Source organism: Scyliorhinus canicula, chromosome 13, assembly GCF_902713615.1.
Source record: "Scyliorhinus canicula chromosome 13, sScyCan1.1, whole genome shotgun sequence".
NCBI lineage: Eukaryota > Metazoa > Chordata > Chondrichthyes > Carcharhiniformes > Scyliorhinidae > Scyliorhinus > Scyliorhinus canicula.
In genome coordinates, this window is record NC_052158.1 from 22,589,835 (window position 1) to 22,604,164 (window position 14,330).

General features: G+C 47.9%; 1 protein-coding gene across 1 annotated transcript in view; it reads left to right on the plus strand.

The window, feature by feature from the left end:
• The window catches only part of LOC119976524 (golgin subfamily A member 4-like), a 1,176,663-nt gene that overhangs the window by 373,610 nt on the left and 788,723 nt on the right, over positions 1-14,330 (plus strand). Inside the window, exon 63 of the mRNA XM_038817077.1 lies at positions 14,222-14,245. Within this exon, the coding sequence (XP_038673005.1) occupies positions 14,222-14,245 (24 nt within the window). The remainder of the gene's footprint in view (positions 1-14,221; positions 14,246-14,330) is intronic.

Below are 14,330 nucleotides of genomic sequence, written 5' to 3' on the forward strand. Positions count from 1 at the left end.
ATCTTTTGATCCGATAAAAAAATCCTTGAATGTTTAATCTTGCAGCACACGTCCCCAGTCATAAAATGCGTCCTTTGCATCGACCGTGCTGCTTTCTGCAAGAACAGCAGGGTAGGGATGCAGGTAGTGGCTCTTACCACCTCCATTGAAAACTTCTTTCAGAAAAAAACTTGAAGGCAGTTGTTGCTCGATTTACAGCCGCCTAAGATTCCGACAGACACCCTCACCTCCTTCTGAATCTGTCACGGCCAATCCCTACCCCCAAATAAAAGCATCAGAGCAACAAGGAAAATTACATAGATATACAAATTAAAGCAGAGTCTCAAGAGTCAGTACTGGCGCCAACCCTATTCAGCTGCTACGCAAATGATTTTCAAAAATCTACCTCCTGAAAATCCAGATATGCCGTCCACATTGACCTTGCCACTCAAACGCCCGACTTCGACATATTGGACCGGCCAATGAACGAGGACTTTTAAAATCTTGAAAAACTAGTGCAACATATGGAGACGAAAACCAAGCCCTGCAAAACCAGTATCCATCACATTCCATCTTTTATATGGAAAAGCTAATAAGAGCATAACATTGAAACTGATGGCGATAAGTTAAATCTCACTTGAACTCAAACATACATTGCCTCACCTCAGAAAGGATGCTGACCTTATTGAAACAGTGCAAAGCAACTGTACCCATGACCAATTCGAGAAACAAGTTGCTGCCAAAATAGCCGACTCATGGTGCAGTGCGACTACCGCCACTTTCCGAACATCAGCACTTGCACTATCACACTAAGTAGCAGAATACTGCGCCATGGTTTGGCCAAGATCATCACACATACAAACATGGTGCTGACACCCGGCTGCATGTTACCAAACAAGTCACAGCTGAAATCTCCTGAGGAAAGAGAGGTCTTTCCTTTGGTGCTTCACCCCTGCTTGACAGACGCCCACAGATAGGGCATTAGTCAGCTGCTACGAGCTTGTGGTAGAGAGCAAACTATTTACCCCGTATAGAAGAATGCCCAATAATAGACGCAGGCTTCAGCACAGCATGGCCGGAGGAAACGCCTTGTCAGAGGGACATTCATTTGCCAATGAAAACCTGTCACCTGCTCAAATGATTCCTAATCTTCTGTTTTTGTTTGGAGAGGGAAATGTCTCATCATTATTCCTTAGTTACATGGCCATATCTGCAGAAGCCACCGCCACATCCTCCTTGTGAACACAAAGTCCTGTGTTCACATTGAGGATACCGACTGGCGTGTTTGAGAACATAGAACATTACAGCGCAGTACGGGCCCTTCGGCTCTTGATGTTTCGCCGACCTGTGAAACCATCTGAAGCCTATCTGACCAACACTATTCAATTTTCATCCATATGTCTATCCAGTGACCACTTAAATGCCCTTAAAGTTGGCGAGTCTACTACTGTTGCAGGCAGGGCGTTCCACACCCCTACTACTCTCTGAGTAAAGAAACTGCCTCTGACATCTGTCCTATATCTACTACCCCTCAATTTAAAGCTATGTCCCCTCGTGTTGGTCATCACCATCCGAGGAAAGAGACTCTCACTGTCCGCCCTATCTAACCCTCTGACTATCTTATATGTCTCTATTAAGTCACCTCTCAGCCTTCTCCTCTCTAACGAAAACAACCTAAAGTCCCTGAGCCGTCCCTCGTAAGACCTTCCCTCCATACCAGGCAACATCCTAGTAAATCTCCTCTGAGCCCTTTACAAATCTTCCACATCCTTCCTATAATGTGGTGACCAGAACTGCACGCAGTACTCCAGGAGCGGCCGCACCAGAGTTATGTACAGCTGCAGCATGTCCTTCTGGCTCCGAAACTCAATCCCCCTACTGATAAAGGCTAGCATACCATATGCCTTCTTAACAGCCCTATTAATCTGGGTGGCAACTTTCAGAGATTTATGTACCTGGATGCCGAGATCTCTCTGTTCATCTACACTACCAAGAATCTTGCTCTTATCCCAGTACTCTGCATTCCTATTAGTCCTTCCAAAGTGAACCACCTCACACTTTTCCGCATTAAACTCCATCTGCCACCTCTCAGCCCAGCTCTGAAGCTTATCTATGTCCCTCTATATCCTATAACATCCTTCAGCACTATCCACAACTCCACCGACCTTTGTGTCATCTGCAAATTTACTAACCCATCCTTCTACACCATCTTCCAGGTCATTTATAAAAATGACAAACAGCAGTTGCCCCAAAACAGATCCTTGTGGTTCTCCACTAGTAACTGAACTCCAGGATGAACATTTGCCATCAACCACCACCCTCTGTCTTCTTTCAGCTAGCCAATTAATGATCCAAACCGCTAAATCACCTTCAATCCCATACTTCCTTATTTTCTGCAATAGCCTACCGTGTGGAACCTTATAAACGCCTTACTGAAATCTATATACACCACATCAACCGCTTTTCCCCCATCTACCTGTTTGGTCACTTTCTCAAAAAACTCAAGAAGGTTTCTGAGGCATGACCTACCCTTCACAAAACCGTGTTGACTATCGCTTATCAACTTGTTCTTTTCAAGATGATTATAAACCCTATCTCTTATAACCTTTCCCAACATTTTACCCACAACCGAAGTTAGGCTCACAGGTCTATAATTACCAGGGTTGTCTCTACTCCCCTTCTTGAACAAGGGGACAACATTTGCTATCCTCCAGTCCTCCAGCACTGTTCCTGTCGACAAAGACGACATGAAGATCAAGGATAAAGGCTCTGCAATGTCCTCCCTGGCTTCGCAAAGAATCCTAGGGTAAATCCCATCTGGGACAGGGGACTTGTCTATTTTTACACTTTCCAAAATTGCTAACACCTCCTGCTTGTGAACCTCAATTCCATCTAACCTGGTCGACTGAACCTGAGTATTCTCCTCGACAACATTGTCTTTCTCCAGTGTAAACACTGACGAAAAATATCCATTTAACGCTTCACCTATCTCCTCTGATTCCACACACAACTCTCCACTACTATCCTTAATTGGCCCTAATCTTACTCTAGTCATTCTTTTGTTCTTGATATACCAATAGGAAGCCTTAGGGTTTTCCTTGATCCTATCCGCCAACGACTTTTCGTGTCCTCTCCTCGCTCGTCTTAACTCTCCCTCTAGGTCCTTCCTGGCTAACTTGTAACTCTCAAGTGTCCTAATTGAGCCTTCAAGTCTCATCCTAACATAAGCCTTCTACTTCCTCTTGACAAGTGCTTCAACATCCTTAGTCATGTTACACTAATCATGCTAAATGGGATAGACTTCGCACAAATCTAGCAACTCAAGACTGGGAATCAATGAGACACTTTGTGCCTCAGCAGCGGCAGAATTCGATTAAATCACAACCTGCAAACTCACCGCCCTCCATTCTACCACTACCAAGGCAGGGGATCAATGCTGGTTCAATGACGAGTGTAAAACAAGATGCCAGTAGCAGCAGAAAACTGACTCACTAAAATGAGGTGTCGACCTGGTGAAGCTATAGCATCAGACTACTTGTGTTCCAAGCAGCATACACAACAAGGGATATACATAAATAAGTGATTCAAGAATAAACACATAAGACTTAAGCTCTGTAGTCTTGCCGCGCACAGCGTGAACGGTGGTGGACAATTAAACACCTAACAGGAGGAGGAGGTTCTGCACATTTCCCTATCCACAATGACGAAGGAGCCGAACAAATATGTGCAGAAGACAAGGCTGAGGTGATGGAACCATAAATTCAGCGAACATGGATCTGAACAGAGGCTTTAATACACTTACAATAGAGCCAGCCTATTATTCGTTGAACTTCAGGTGAACTGGCAGGCTGGCTCTAAGGCACTGATCTTTATACATTGGTCCCGGGGGAGTCCTGGGCGGAGCCAAGGGAGAAGCACAGTACAAACTCTCGCGTACTCGCAGAGCGACTCCCCCTGGTGGTCGGATCGTTCAACTGCACTTACAATGGGTAGATAACGAACCGAAATACATGGACTGATATTGGCAACTATATAGAGTGTGAATCACATTCCCCACATTCACCCACTGTTAAAAAAATCAAGTCCGGCGGGGGTGATGGCTCAAAGAGTCAGTCTCTCCGGTGGATGAATTGTCCGTTTTGATCTGCGGAGCACTGGGGTTGCAACCTCTTGCGGTGGCTGGGCGGGCGTCGAGGTCTGGGGTATGGTTGCCGGCTCCGGGGCGAATCTTGTCCGAGCCTCATACACCTCCTGGTCGAATGGAGACTGGGGGCGTGGGGGGCGGCTGGTGCTGGCGCTCGGGACTGGTGGGGTGAACTCGCAGAATCGGGGGTGCAAGGGGATAGCCGCGTAGGGAACGGGGAAAGGTGTTCCTCGGTGGGGGTAGATGGGGGGCTAGATTCAGCGGGTGCCAGGTCCCGGAGGAATACTGTGTCCTGGCGACCATCCGGGAACTCAACAAATGCGTAATCTGGGATGGAATGAAGCAGGCACACCTTTTCAACAATGGGGTCTGTCTTGTGCGCCCTGACGTGCTTCCTTAGGAGAACCGGGCCTGGCGTCCTCAGCCACACCGGAAGTGAGACCACTGTGGTAGTGCCCCTGTAAAAAATGAAGAGCCGCTCGTGGGGTGTTTGGTAGGTAGCTGTACACAGGGAGGATATAATTGCATGGAGCACGTCAGGGAGGACTTCCTGACATTGGGAAACGTGGAGCTTCCTGGACCTGAGGGTCAGTAGGATGGTCTTCCAGGCCGTCGCATTCTCCCTCTCCACCTGTCCGTTCCCCCCTGGGGTTGTAACTGGTAGTCCTGCTCGAGGTGATGCCCTTGTCGAGCAGGTACAGACGCAGCTCGTCACTCATAAAGGACGCACCCCGGTCACTGTGCACGTAGCTGGGGAAACCAAACAGGGTGAAGACACTATGCAGGGCCCTAATGACTGTGTGAGAGGTCATATCGGGGCATGGGATGGCGAAGGGGAATCGGGAGAACTCGTCAATAATGTTAATGTAGTAAATGTTTTTATTAGTGGAGGGGAGTGGCCCTTTGAAATCGACCGCAAGGCGTTCAAAGGGCCTAGAAGCATTGACCAGGTGGGCCCTGTCTGGTCTATAGAAGTGCGGTTTGCACACCGCACAGATCGGGCAGTCCCTGGAGACCGCTTTTGCGTCCTCGTTGGAGAAAGCAGGTTTTGGGCACTGATGTAATGGGTGGGCCGGGTGACCCCTGGGTGGCAGAGGTCATCGTGGATGGCTTTTAGGCGGCTGATTTGAGCGCTGGCGCATGTCCTGCAGGATAGGGCATCCAAGGGCTCGTTGAGCTTCCCCGGCCGATATTTTATATCGTAATTGTAGGTGGAGAGTTCAATCCTCCACCAAAGAATTTTGTCATTTTTAATTTTGCCCCTTTGCAAGTTGTCGAACATGAAGACGACCGACCGTTTGTCGGTAATGAGGGTGAACCTCCTTCCTGTGAGGTAGTGCCTCCAGTCAGACAGCCTCCACGATGGCTTGTGTTTCCTTCTCGACTGAGGAGTGTCGGAGTTCTGAAGCGGATAGTGAACGGGAGAAAAATGAAACGGGGCGCCCTGCTTGGTTTAAAGTGGCTGCTAGCGCTACCTCTAAGGCGTCGCTTTCAAACGGAAAGGGAGTGGATTCATCCACCGCCCACATGGCTGCTTTGGCGATGTCGTCCCTGATGCAGCTGAAGGCTTTGCGCGCCTCAGCAGACAGGAGAAATAGTGTGGCCTTGAAGAGCGGGCGGGCTTTGTCCGCATATTGGGGGACCCACTGGGCGTAGTACGAAAAGATCCCCAAGCACCGTTTGAGGGCCTTGGGGCCATGGGGGAGGGGGAGTTCTAGGAGGGGGCGCATGCAGTCCGGGTCTGGGCCCAGGGCTCCGTTCTCCACGACATAGCCGAGGATGGCTAGTCTGTTTGTGCTGAACACCATTTCTCCTTGTTATATGTATGTTTGGGTCGTCTGGAGAAAACGGTGGATGTTGGCGTCGTGGTCCTGCTGGCCATGGCCGCTGATGGTAGCATTATCCAGATACGGAAACGTGGCCCGCAGCCCGTACTGGTCTACCATTCGGTCCATTGCTCGTCGGAGCACCAAAACCCCATTAGTGACGCCGAAGGGAACCCGGAGGAAATGTAAGAGGCGGCCAACGGCCTGGAAAGCCGTGTAGTGGCGGTCCTCCGGGCGGATTGGGAGCTGGTGGTATGCAGACTTCAGATCCACCGTGGAAAATACCCGATATTGGGCTATCTGGTTTACCGTGTCTGCGAATCTCGGGAGTGGATACGCGTCTAGGAGCGTAAAGCGATTGATAGTCTGGCTATAATCGACGACCATGCAAAATTTTTCCCCGGTCTTGACGACCATCACCTGGGCTCTCCAGGGACTGTTACTGGCCTCTATGATCACCTCACTGAGCAACTTTCGGACCTCTGCTCTGGTAAATACCCTATCTTGCAGGCTGTACCGCCTGCTGCGGGTGGCTAACGGTTTGCAATCCGGGGTGATGTTGGTGAAGAGAGGAGGGGGGAGCGATGCGCAGCGTGGGAAGGCTGCAGATAGTGAGTGGGGGCAGGGGCCCGCCGAAGCTGAGGGTGAGACTCTTGAGATTACATTGGAAATCCAAGCCTTAGAGGAGTGACGCGCAGTGGTCGGGCAAGACATACAGTTTAAATTTGGAATAGCTAGCGCCTCGAATCGTTAGCATTGCTGTAGTGAGGCCTTGGATTTGGATGGAATGGGAGCCCGAAGCGAGGGCGATAGTTTGGTTGATAGGATAAATAGGGAGGGAACAGCGTCTTACCAGCTCTGGGTGTATGAATCTCTCTGTGCTCCCGGAGTCGAAGAGGCACGACGTGTTGTACCTGTTGATCTGAACCTCCGTCATCGAATTTCTCAGATGCTTTGGACGAGATTGGTCGAGGGTGACCGTGTTGAGTTGCGGGCCGCGTTGTGGGTGCCCGGGCGAGTCGAATTCTTCCGATCGGGCGTCCTGTCGAGTAGATGCCGCTGCGTTCTGGCGAGCTTGATACAGGAACACTGCGCCGAGTTGCGGACCATGTGGTGACTGCCCAGGGAGGTCGTACTCCTCCGATGTGCTGTTTGAGTCTGGAGATGCAAATAGGGCCCGTGGATCACACGTGGAGGGTGGTGGTGAAGATGGCGTGCAAGATGGCGGCCCCCATGAATCGCACGTGGCCGGTCGCATGGTGGAAGTTTGCCAAGATGGTGGCCCCCATGGATCGCACGTGGATGGATGCGGCGGAGCCTGATCGTAGGCCGCAGCTTTCGGGCCCCGCAGGCCTGCTGGTGCTGGAGGCGATGTTTTTGGAATGTTGGGGTGTTGAGGGCTGGGGCCCTTCTGCAGAGGCATACTTTAGCATTGTGGCCTTTCTTCCCGCAGCTGCTGCAGGTCACGGATCAGGCTCAGCAGTGCTGCCGCGTGTGCTGGTTTTGTCCACAGAAGTGGCAGGCTGGAGCAGTTGAATAACTGGTTTGGGGAGCTTAGCTGGAGCAGTTGAATAACTGATTTGGCGAGCTGAGTAGCTGGCTGGGGGAGCTGAGTAATTAGCTGGAGCAGCTGGATAGTTTGAGTAGTTGACTGGGACAGTAGGACTGGCTGTGGCAGCGCGGTAGCTGGGGGGGGGGGGCCTTGCGGCACAGGCTTGGGGGGGTCCTCAGGTATGGGGCCCATGCGGGGTTAGCAGGGTCCGCGGGAAACGAGTTGAGGCTGCGGAAGGAAACTTCCATCGTGATAGCAGCCTCTACGGTAGTCTCTATGCCCTGGGCCCCATTTTCTAATAGTCTCTGGTGTACATAGCTAGATTGAAGGCCCCCAACAAAAACATCCCGCAGAGCAAGCTCCATATGTTCGGCCGAGGTTACGGCCTGGGAATTTCTGTCATTTGAGAGATTGTTCAACTCGCGTGCAAATTCAGCTAAAGTTTCAGTAGCCCGTTGTCGGCGAGTCATGGACACATGGCGGGCAAAGACCTCGCTCATGGGTCTAATATACATTTTGTCCAAAATCACCAGCGCAGCGGTGTAGGAACCGGCTCCATTTAATTGTGTAGAAATTCTGTGGCTTACCCTCACTTGCAGTCGTGTGAGCTTTTGTTCCTCCGTAGTTTCAGCGGTGCTGATTTCGGCCAGGTAGGCCTTAAAACTTTTCAGCCACTGGTAGAAGGTTCCTTTCGCCTCTGCATCCTGCGGATCGAGTTCTAGACATCCTGGTTTTAGAGCGGATTCCATGCTTTACTTCGGAAGCTTCTTAAGTGTATTAAATTGGTGGAACCATCAAATCAGCGAACACGTGTAGTTGGATCTGAACAGAGGCTTTAATACACTTACAATAGAGCCAGCCTATTCGTCGTTGAACTTTAGGTGAACTGGCAGGCTGGCTCTAAGGCACTTATCTTTATACATCGGTCCCAGGGGGAGGAGTCCTGGGCGTAGCCAAGGGAGGAGCCCAGTACAAACTCTCGCGTACTCCCAGAGCGACTCCCCCTGGTGGTCGGATAGTGCAACTGCACTTACACTGGGTCGATAACGAACATATAACATTGAGTGATATTGCCAACTATATATGGTGTGAATCACATTCGCCACATCAGGCTTTCTTCGCAACCGTCAGCCAGAATTGTCGAATGAACGATCAATCAGGTCTCCTCTGGATGTCCCCAACATCACAGATGTCAGTCTTCAGACAATACGATTCACTCCACATGCAATCGGTAAATGGCTGAAGAAATTGGATGTGCAAATACTATGGGCCAGGATAATATTCTGCAAGAGTACTGAGGACTTGTGATCCAGAACTTGCCGCACCCGGAACCAAACTGTTCTAGTGCAACACAAGACTGACATCTCTCGGCAATATACTCAATATCCTAGCTGTGACCTATGCACAAGGAACGGGGCAAACCCAACACAGCTAATTGCCACCTGATCATTCGACTGGCCATCAGAAGCAAAGTGATTAAATGAGTCATCAATAGTGCAATCTGGCAGCACTTACTCAGCAATAACCAAGACACAGACGTTCAGTTTGCTTTATGCCAGGGTAAGTCAGCTCCTGACCTTATTAAAGCTTTGTGTCAAACATGAACGAACTAGCCTACCTCCTCAGTAGAGGCCAAAGTAACTGCCCTTGTCATCAGCGCAGCACTTGACCGAATATGGCTTCAAGAGGCCCCTGCTATACTGGAGATGATGATAATCAGGGGGAAACCTCTCTACTGTTTGTTGTTATACCTAGCACAAAGGAAGTTGGTTCTGGTGGTTGGAGGTCTATTATCTCACCTTGACGGCATCACTGCAGAAGTTCATCAGGAAGGGGCAGCCCGGTGTCGCAGTGGTTAACACGTCTGCCACACGGCGCCAGATTCGATACTGGCCCTGGGTCACTTTACCTGTGGAGTTTACTCATTCTCCTCTTGTTTGCGTGTGTGTAGCCCCCACAACGAAAGATGTAATGCGTAGGTGGATTGGCCATACTAAATTTCCCATTGATTGACAAATCAATTTACTTTGAGTTTATTTAAAAAAATTAAGTTCCTCAGGATTGTGTTGTTGGCCCAACAATCCTCAATTGCTTCAGAAATGACCTCCCTTCCATCATATGCTTGGAAGCATGTTTGGAGATGACTGCACAATGTTCAGCACCGTACACGACTCCTCAGATGATGGTGTGGTTCATGTCCAAATGCAGCAAGTCCAGTATAATATCCAGGCTTGGACAAAAAAGTAGCAAGTTACATTGGCGCCGCACAAGTGCTAGCCAATGACCATATCCTACAAGAGCGGATTTAACGAACGCCCCTTGGCATTCAATAGTATTACGATCACTGAATTCCCCACAATCAACATCGGGGGTTACCATTCACCAGAAACGAAACTGGACAAGACATATTAATACTGTGGCTCCAGGGAAGGTCAAAGGCTAGGAATCCGACAGCGAGAAACTCACCTCCTGATTCTCCAAAGCCTGCCCACCAACGGCAAGGCACAAGGCAGTCGTGTAAGACAATACTCAGCACTTGCGTGGACGAGCGCACCTCTAATAAGCCCAAGACGCTCGACACTATCCAGACGCTCGACACTATCCAGCACAAAGCAGCCCGTTTGAGTGCTTCCCCTTCAACAAACGTTCATAGCACCAATCACCGACGAACAGTTGCATGTGTGTACCATCTACAAGATACACTGCAGTAACACACAATTCCGTCAGACAACAGCGTACAAACCCACAACCACTGTCATCTAGAAGGAGCAGTACAGCAGTTACGGGCTGCTTTGTGCTGGATATTGTCGTGCTTCTTGAGTGTTACCTCCAAGTCACTCACCACCCTGACTTGGACATATATTGCCGTACTGTCACTTTCCCTGGGGAGCCATCCTGGAACTCCCTCCGTAAAACACAGTGGGTGCATCTAACAGTTAAGAACTGCAGTGGTTCAAGAAGGCTACTCGCTACCACCTTGTGAAAGGTAAACTATACATTGCACTGAATGCTGGCCTGACCTGTGATGCCCACATCATGTAAATTAATTTTGAAAAGCCATCATCATTTCAATTTTGTCCATGTGGCCCAGGTACATGCAGCATATTGCTGCGGAGGAATTTTCAGAATTTTGACCCCGCACCACTGAAATGTGGGCGGCACGGTAGCACAGTGGTTGCACTGTTGCTTCACAGCGCCAGGGTCCCGGGTTCGATTTCCATGTGGTCCACTGTCTGTGCAGATCCTGCACGTTCTCTCTGTGTCTACGTTGGTTTCATCCGGGTGCTCCGGTTTCGTCACACAAGTCCCGAAATACCTGCTTGTTTGATGCATTAGACATTCTGAATTCTCCTTCTGTACCAGAACAGTCGCCGGAGTGTGGCAGCACGGGCATGTTTCACAGCAACTTCATTGCAGCGTTAATGTAAGCCTGCCTGTAAGAATAATAAAGAGTATTATTATAAAGTAGATATATTTCCACCACAGGATAATGAGTGGTTTGTCCGGAACTTCCAGGTTGTGGTGCTGCCGTATACATACGACCATTGCCCCTCGGGATCGCCGTTGTAGTGGCATTTGAAGGCAGTAGCTAAGTTGACTTCAAGCAGTTCTACTTTCAGGTGACACAAATTGTCTTACGTGTGTAGGTTGTCGAATGTATGAATGTTGTTTGTGAATGGGGAGTAAATGAAGCGTACTGTCTCTCGTTGGTTTTGAGAATCTTCTTGCGTACGCAGTAGTCCGTCATGAATCCTGACTTGTGACTGATGGATTCTGGACATGCTTTGCGGACTCAAAAGTGTGAGGATTTTGCCCCACAATTTATAGCTGCTGACCTGCTCTTGGAGCAACGATATTTATATCGCACGTGCATTTAAGCGACTGGTCACTGGTCACTCCTAGTGTTTTGATAATGTGCGATTGAGCAATGGTAATATCTTTTTGTCAAGGAGCGATGGTTAGATTCTCTGGGTTTCGATATGGTAATTTCCTGTAACTTTTGTCTCACGAATGTAACTTTCTATTGGTAAGTTCAAGCCTGGATGTCGTCCAAATCTGCCACTATTTTATGCGGATTCATTCAATATCTGAGAAGTCGAGAATGGTGCTGAACATCGTGCAGTCATCAGCGAACGTCACGATTTATGTCCCTCTAATGAAACGATGGTAATTGCTGAATCAACTGAAGATGTTTGGGCCAAAGATAGTACACTCAGGATCTCTGGCAGTGCAGCCTTTTATTCCATCTCATCAAAGAGGCAATGGACGAAATCTGAATTTAAAGTCAGACGTTGAGCTGTTTACCCGTGTTAGGTATTATTTGGATCATTACATGAGTCCGCAAATACAGAAGCATTCCGTCGCCATATCAAGTAAGCCATGGGGAACATCGAGGGTCCGTTTGATTCGTTGGAAGTAAATTTAGTTCTACTCACATGCTGAGGAATGTACATCTCCAACAGACTTAAATACAACCAGGTCCTTGTGACATCTAATGGCACTACATTCGCCCGTACTATCAAAATATTACTGCGACAGTAGACCAGACACCCAAATGGAACAGCCAAATAAATTTTGTTTTGCCTACAAGAACAGATTTTGGCGGTGAGGAACTCACTTTCTGACTCCCAACTCTGTTCATCATCAACAGGACTTCTCCAGTTTAGTTTTTATGGAATACTTTAAACTTACATAGGACGTAAGCAACCGAGCACCACTCAGTCATTTCCATACGATCAAGGACAAAACAGCATAGTTGAATGGAACCTCATCTGCCACTTTTAACATCCAACACCTTCAACACTGGTGCACATTGACAGCAGCTGGTAGCATGGAGATTGTCAGTTCAGAAACTCACCAAGGCTACGTTGGAAGCACTTGTGCACTCGGGATCTCCCTCACCTTGAAGAACCAGATCAGAAGATGCATTATATCTTGACCACCTGCTGGCTCTTCTCCAAACCCCACATATTTCCGATTTGGAATAATGTGATCGTTCGTTCAATGTCACTGTCTTAACATCTTGCAATTCACGTTGTAACAGCACTATGTGTGCACCTACACCGATGAACAGCAACAGCGCAAGAAGGCTCTTCAGAAGCACCTTCAACTAAATAGCGGGAAGGAAGAAGCACTTGACATCTGTCCCTGCTGCAGTCTTGTCTTTCAAACCAATGGCTTATTAGATTGCCCTGATAGCATTCTGAGGTTGCTCCGATATAATGTTTGGGTAATTAGCTTGCAACCTTTTTTAATATTTGCCGATTCCTATCTCTCTACAATTGCAATTCTACATCAATGCTGCAGCTCCTTTGTCGGCCAAGCTTTTAACTCTTTCAATATATGTTCATCGAGGGAAAGTGTGGTATTGTGGTCGTCTCGCTGGTTTGCTATTCCATTACCCACAACAGTACAGCTCTGGAAAACGATTTTAGGATCTCACCAAGAAAAATGCGGAATTCAATTCAATAAAATTTGGAACTAACCTAAAACATGTCATAAAAAAGCTGTATGTTTCGCCTGTTTCCTTTGGGCAAGGACACCTCCCTACCTTTGGCTCCAGATTAACTGCATTGTGGTTGATTCTTCTAATAAAACACTCTGTGATGTGCTCAGTTCACGAGGCAACAAACGTTGGCCTACCCAAGCCAATATCGTATGAACACATGGACAAAAATTAAGATTTAACCGTTATTCAATCTCAGCACTAGAGTCCGTTAGCTGTAGGCATGGAAATATCTGCTGCCCGTATCCATGCACTTAAGAAATGACATGCACCAGCACGCCTCAGCTTATCAGGCTCAAAGCAATAAATGACCTCCTTCTTTTTTGCATTTGTAATATCTTTCGCTTCGCAATTTGCGAATATGTCTATCCTTCTTCAATCTTGACCCCTTGCATAATAGTGGTTTTGGTTGTTCCGTCATTAGCTCCTTTGCCTTCATCAAATAAGTGTGACTCTGTCGCAATTGTCCAGCCAATACTATTTTAGAGGGCAGCACGATAGCATTGTGGATAGCACAATTGCTTCACAGCTCCAGGGTTCCAGGTTCGATTCCCGGCTTGGGTCACTGTCTGCGCGGAGTCTGCACATCCTCCACGTGTGTGCGTGGGTATCCTCCGGGTGCTCCGGTTTCCTCCCACAGTCAAAAGATGTGCGGGTTAGGTGGATTGGCAATGATAAATTGCCCTTAGTGTCCAAAATTGCACTTAGTTTTGGGTGGGGTTACTGGGTTATGCGGATAGGATGGAGGTGTTGACCTCGGGTAGGGTGCTCTTTCCAAGAGCCGGTGCAGACTCGATGGGCCGAGTGGCCTCCTTCTGGACTTTAAATTCTATGATAATCTATGAAATTCAATTTAAACAGTGATCATTCTTTCAAGGATTTGGATTCTCTATCCTAACACATTTGGATGTTTTTATATGTCCTTGAATGATCATGTGGAACGATTGATCGCATTTGAATTCGTGAAAACTACGCTCTTTTAAGTGTAAGTAGAATTTATAAACAGATGGCTTCAAAAAAGGATACTATTTGGTTGCAAAAATTATCCTGTAAATTTATAATGCATATTAGTTTATTCCGTTCCTCAACTCCGTGTCCTTGTGTCTTATTACGTATGATTATGCATATTACCACGCAATATACGGAAGTTAAATGTAATCGTAGATTGTAGTGCTCACATTATTTATCGTGCATGCACGTTATTTATCTTACAGATGGATCAATGGTTAAGAAAAAAGGTAATTCTTACTATTCATAATTTGACTGACCGAAACAAATTCCATGATGGAACCTAATTCCATCTTCATTAAACTATTTTATAAA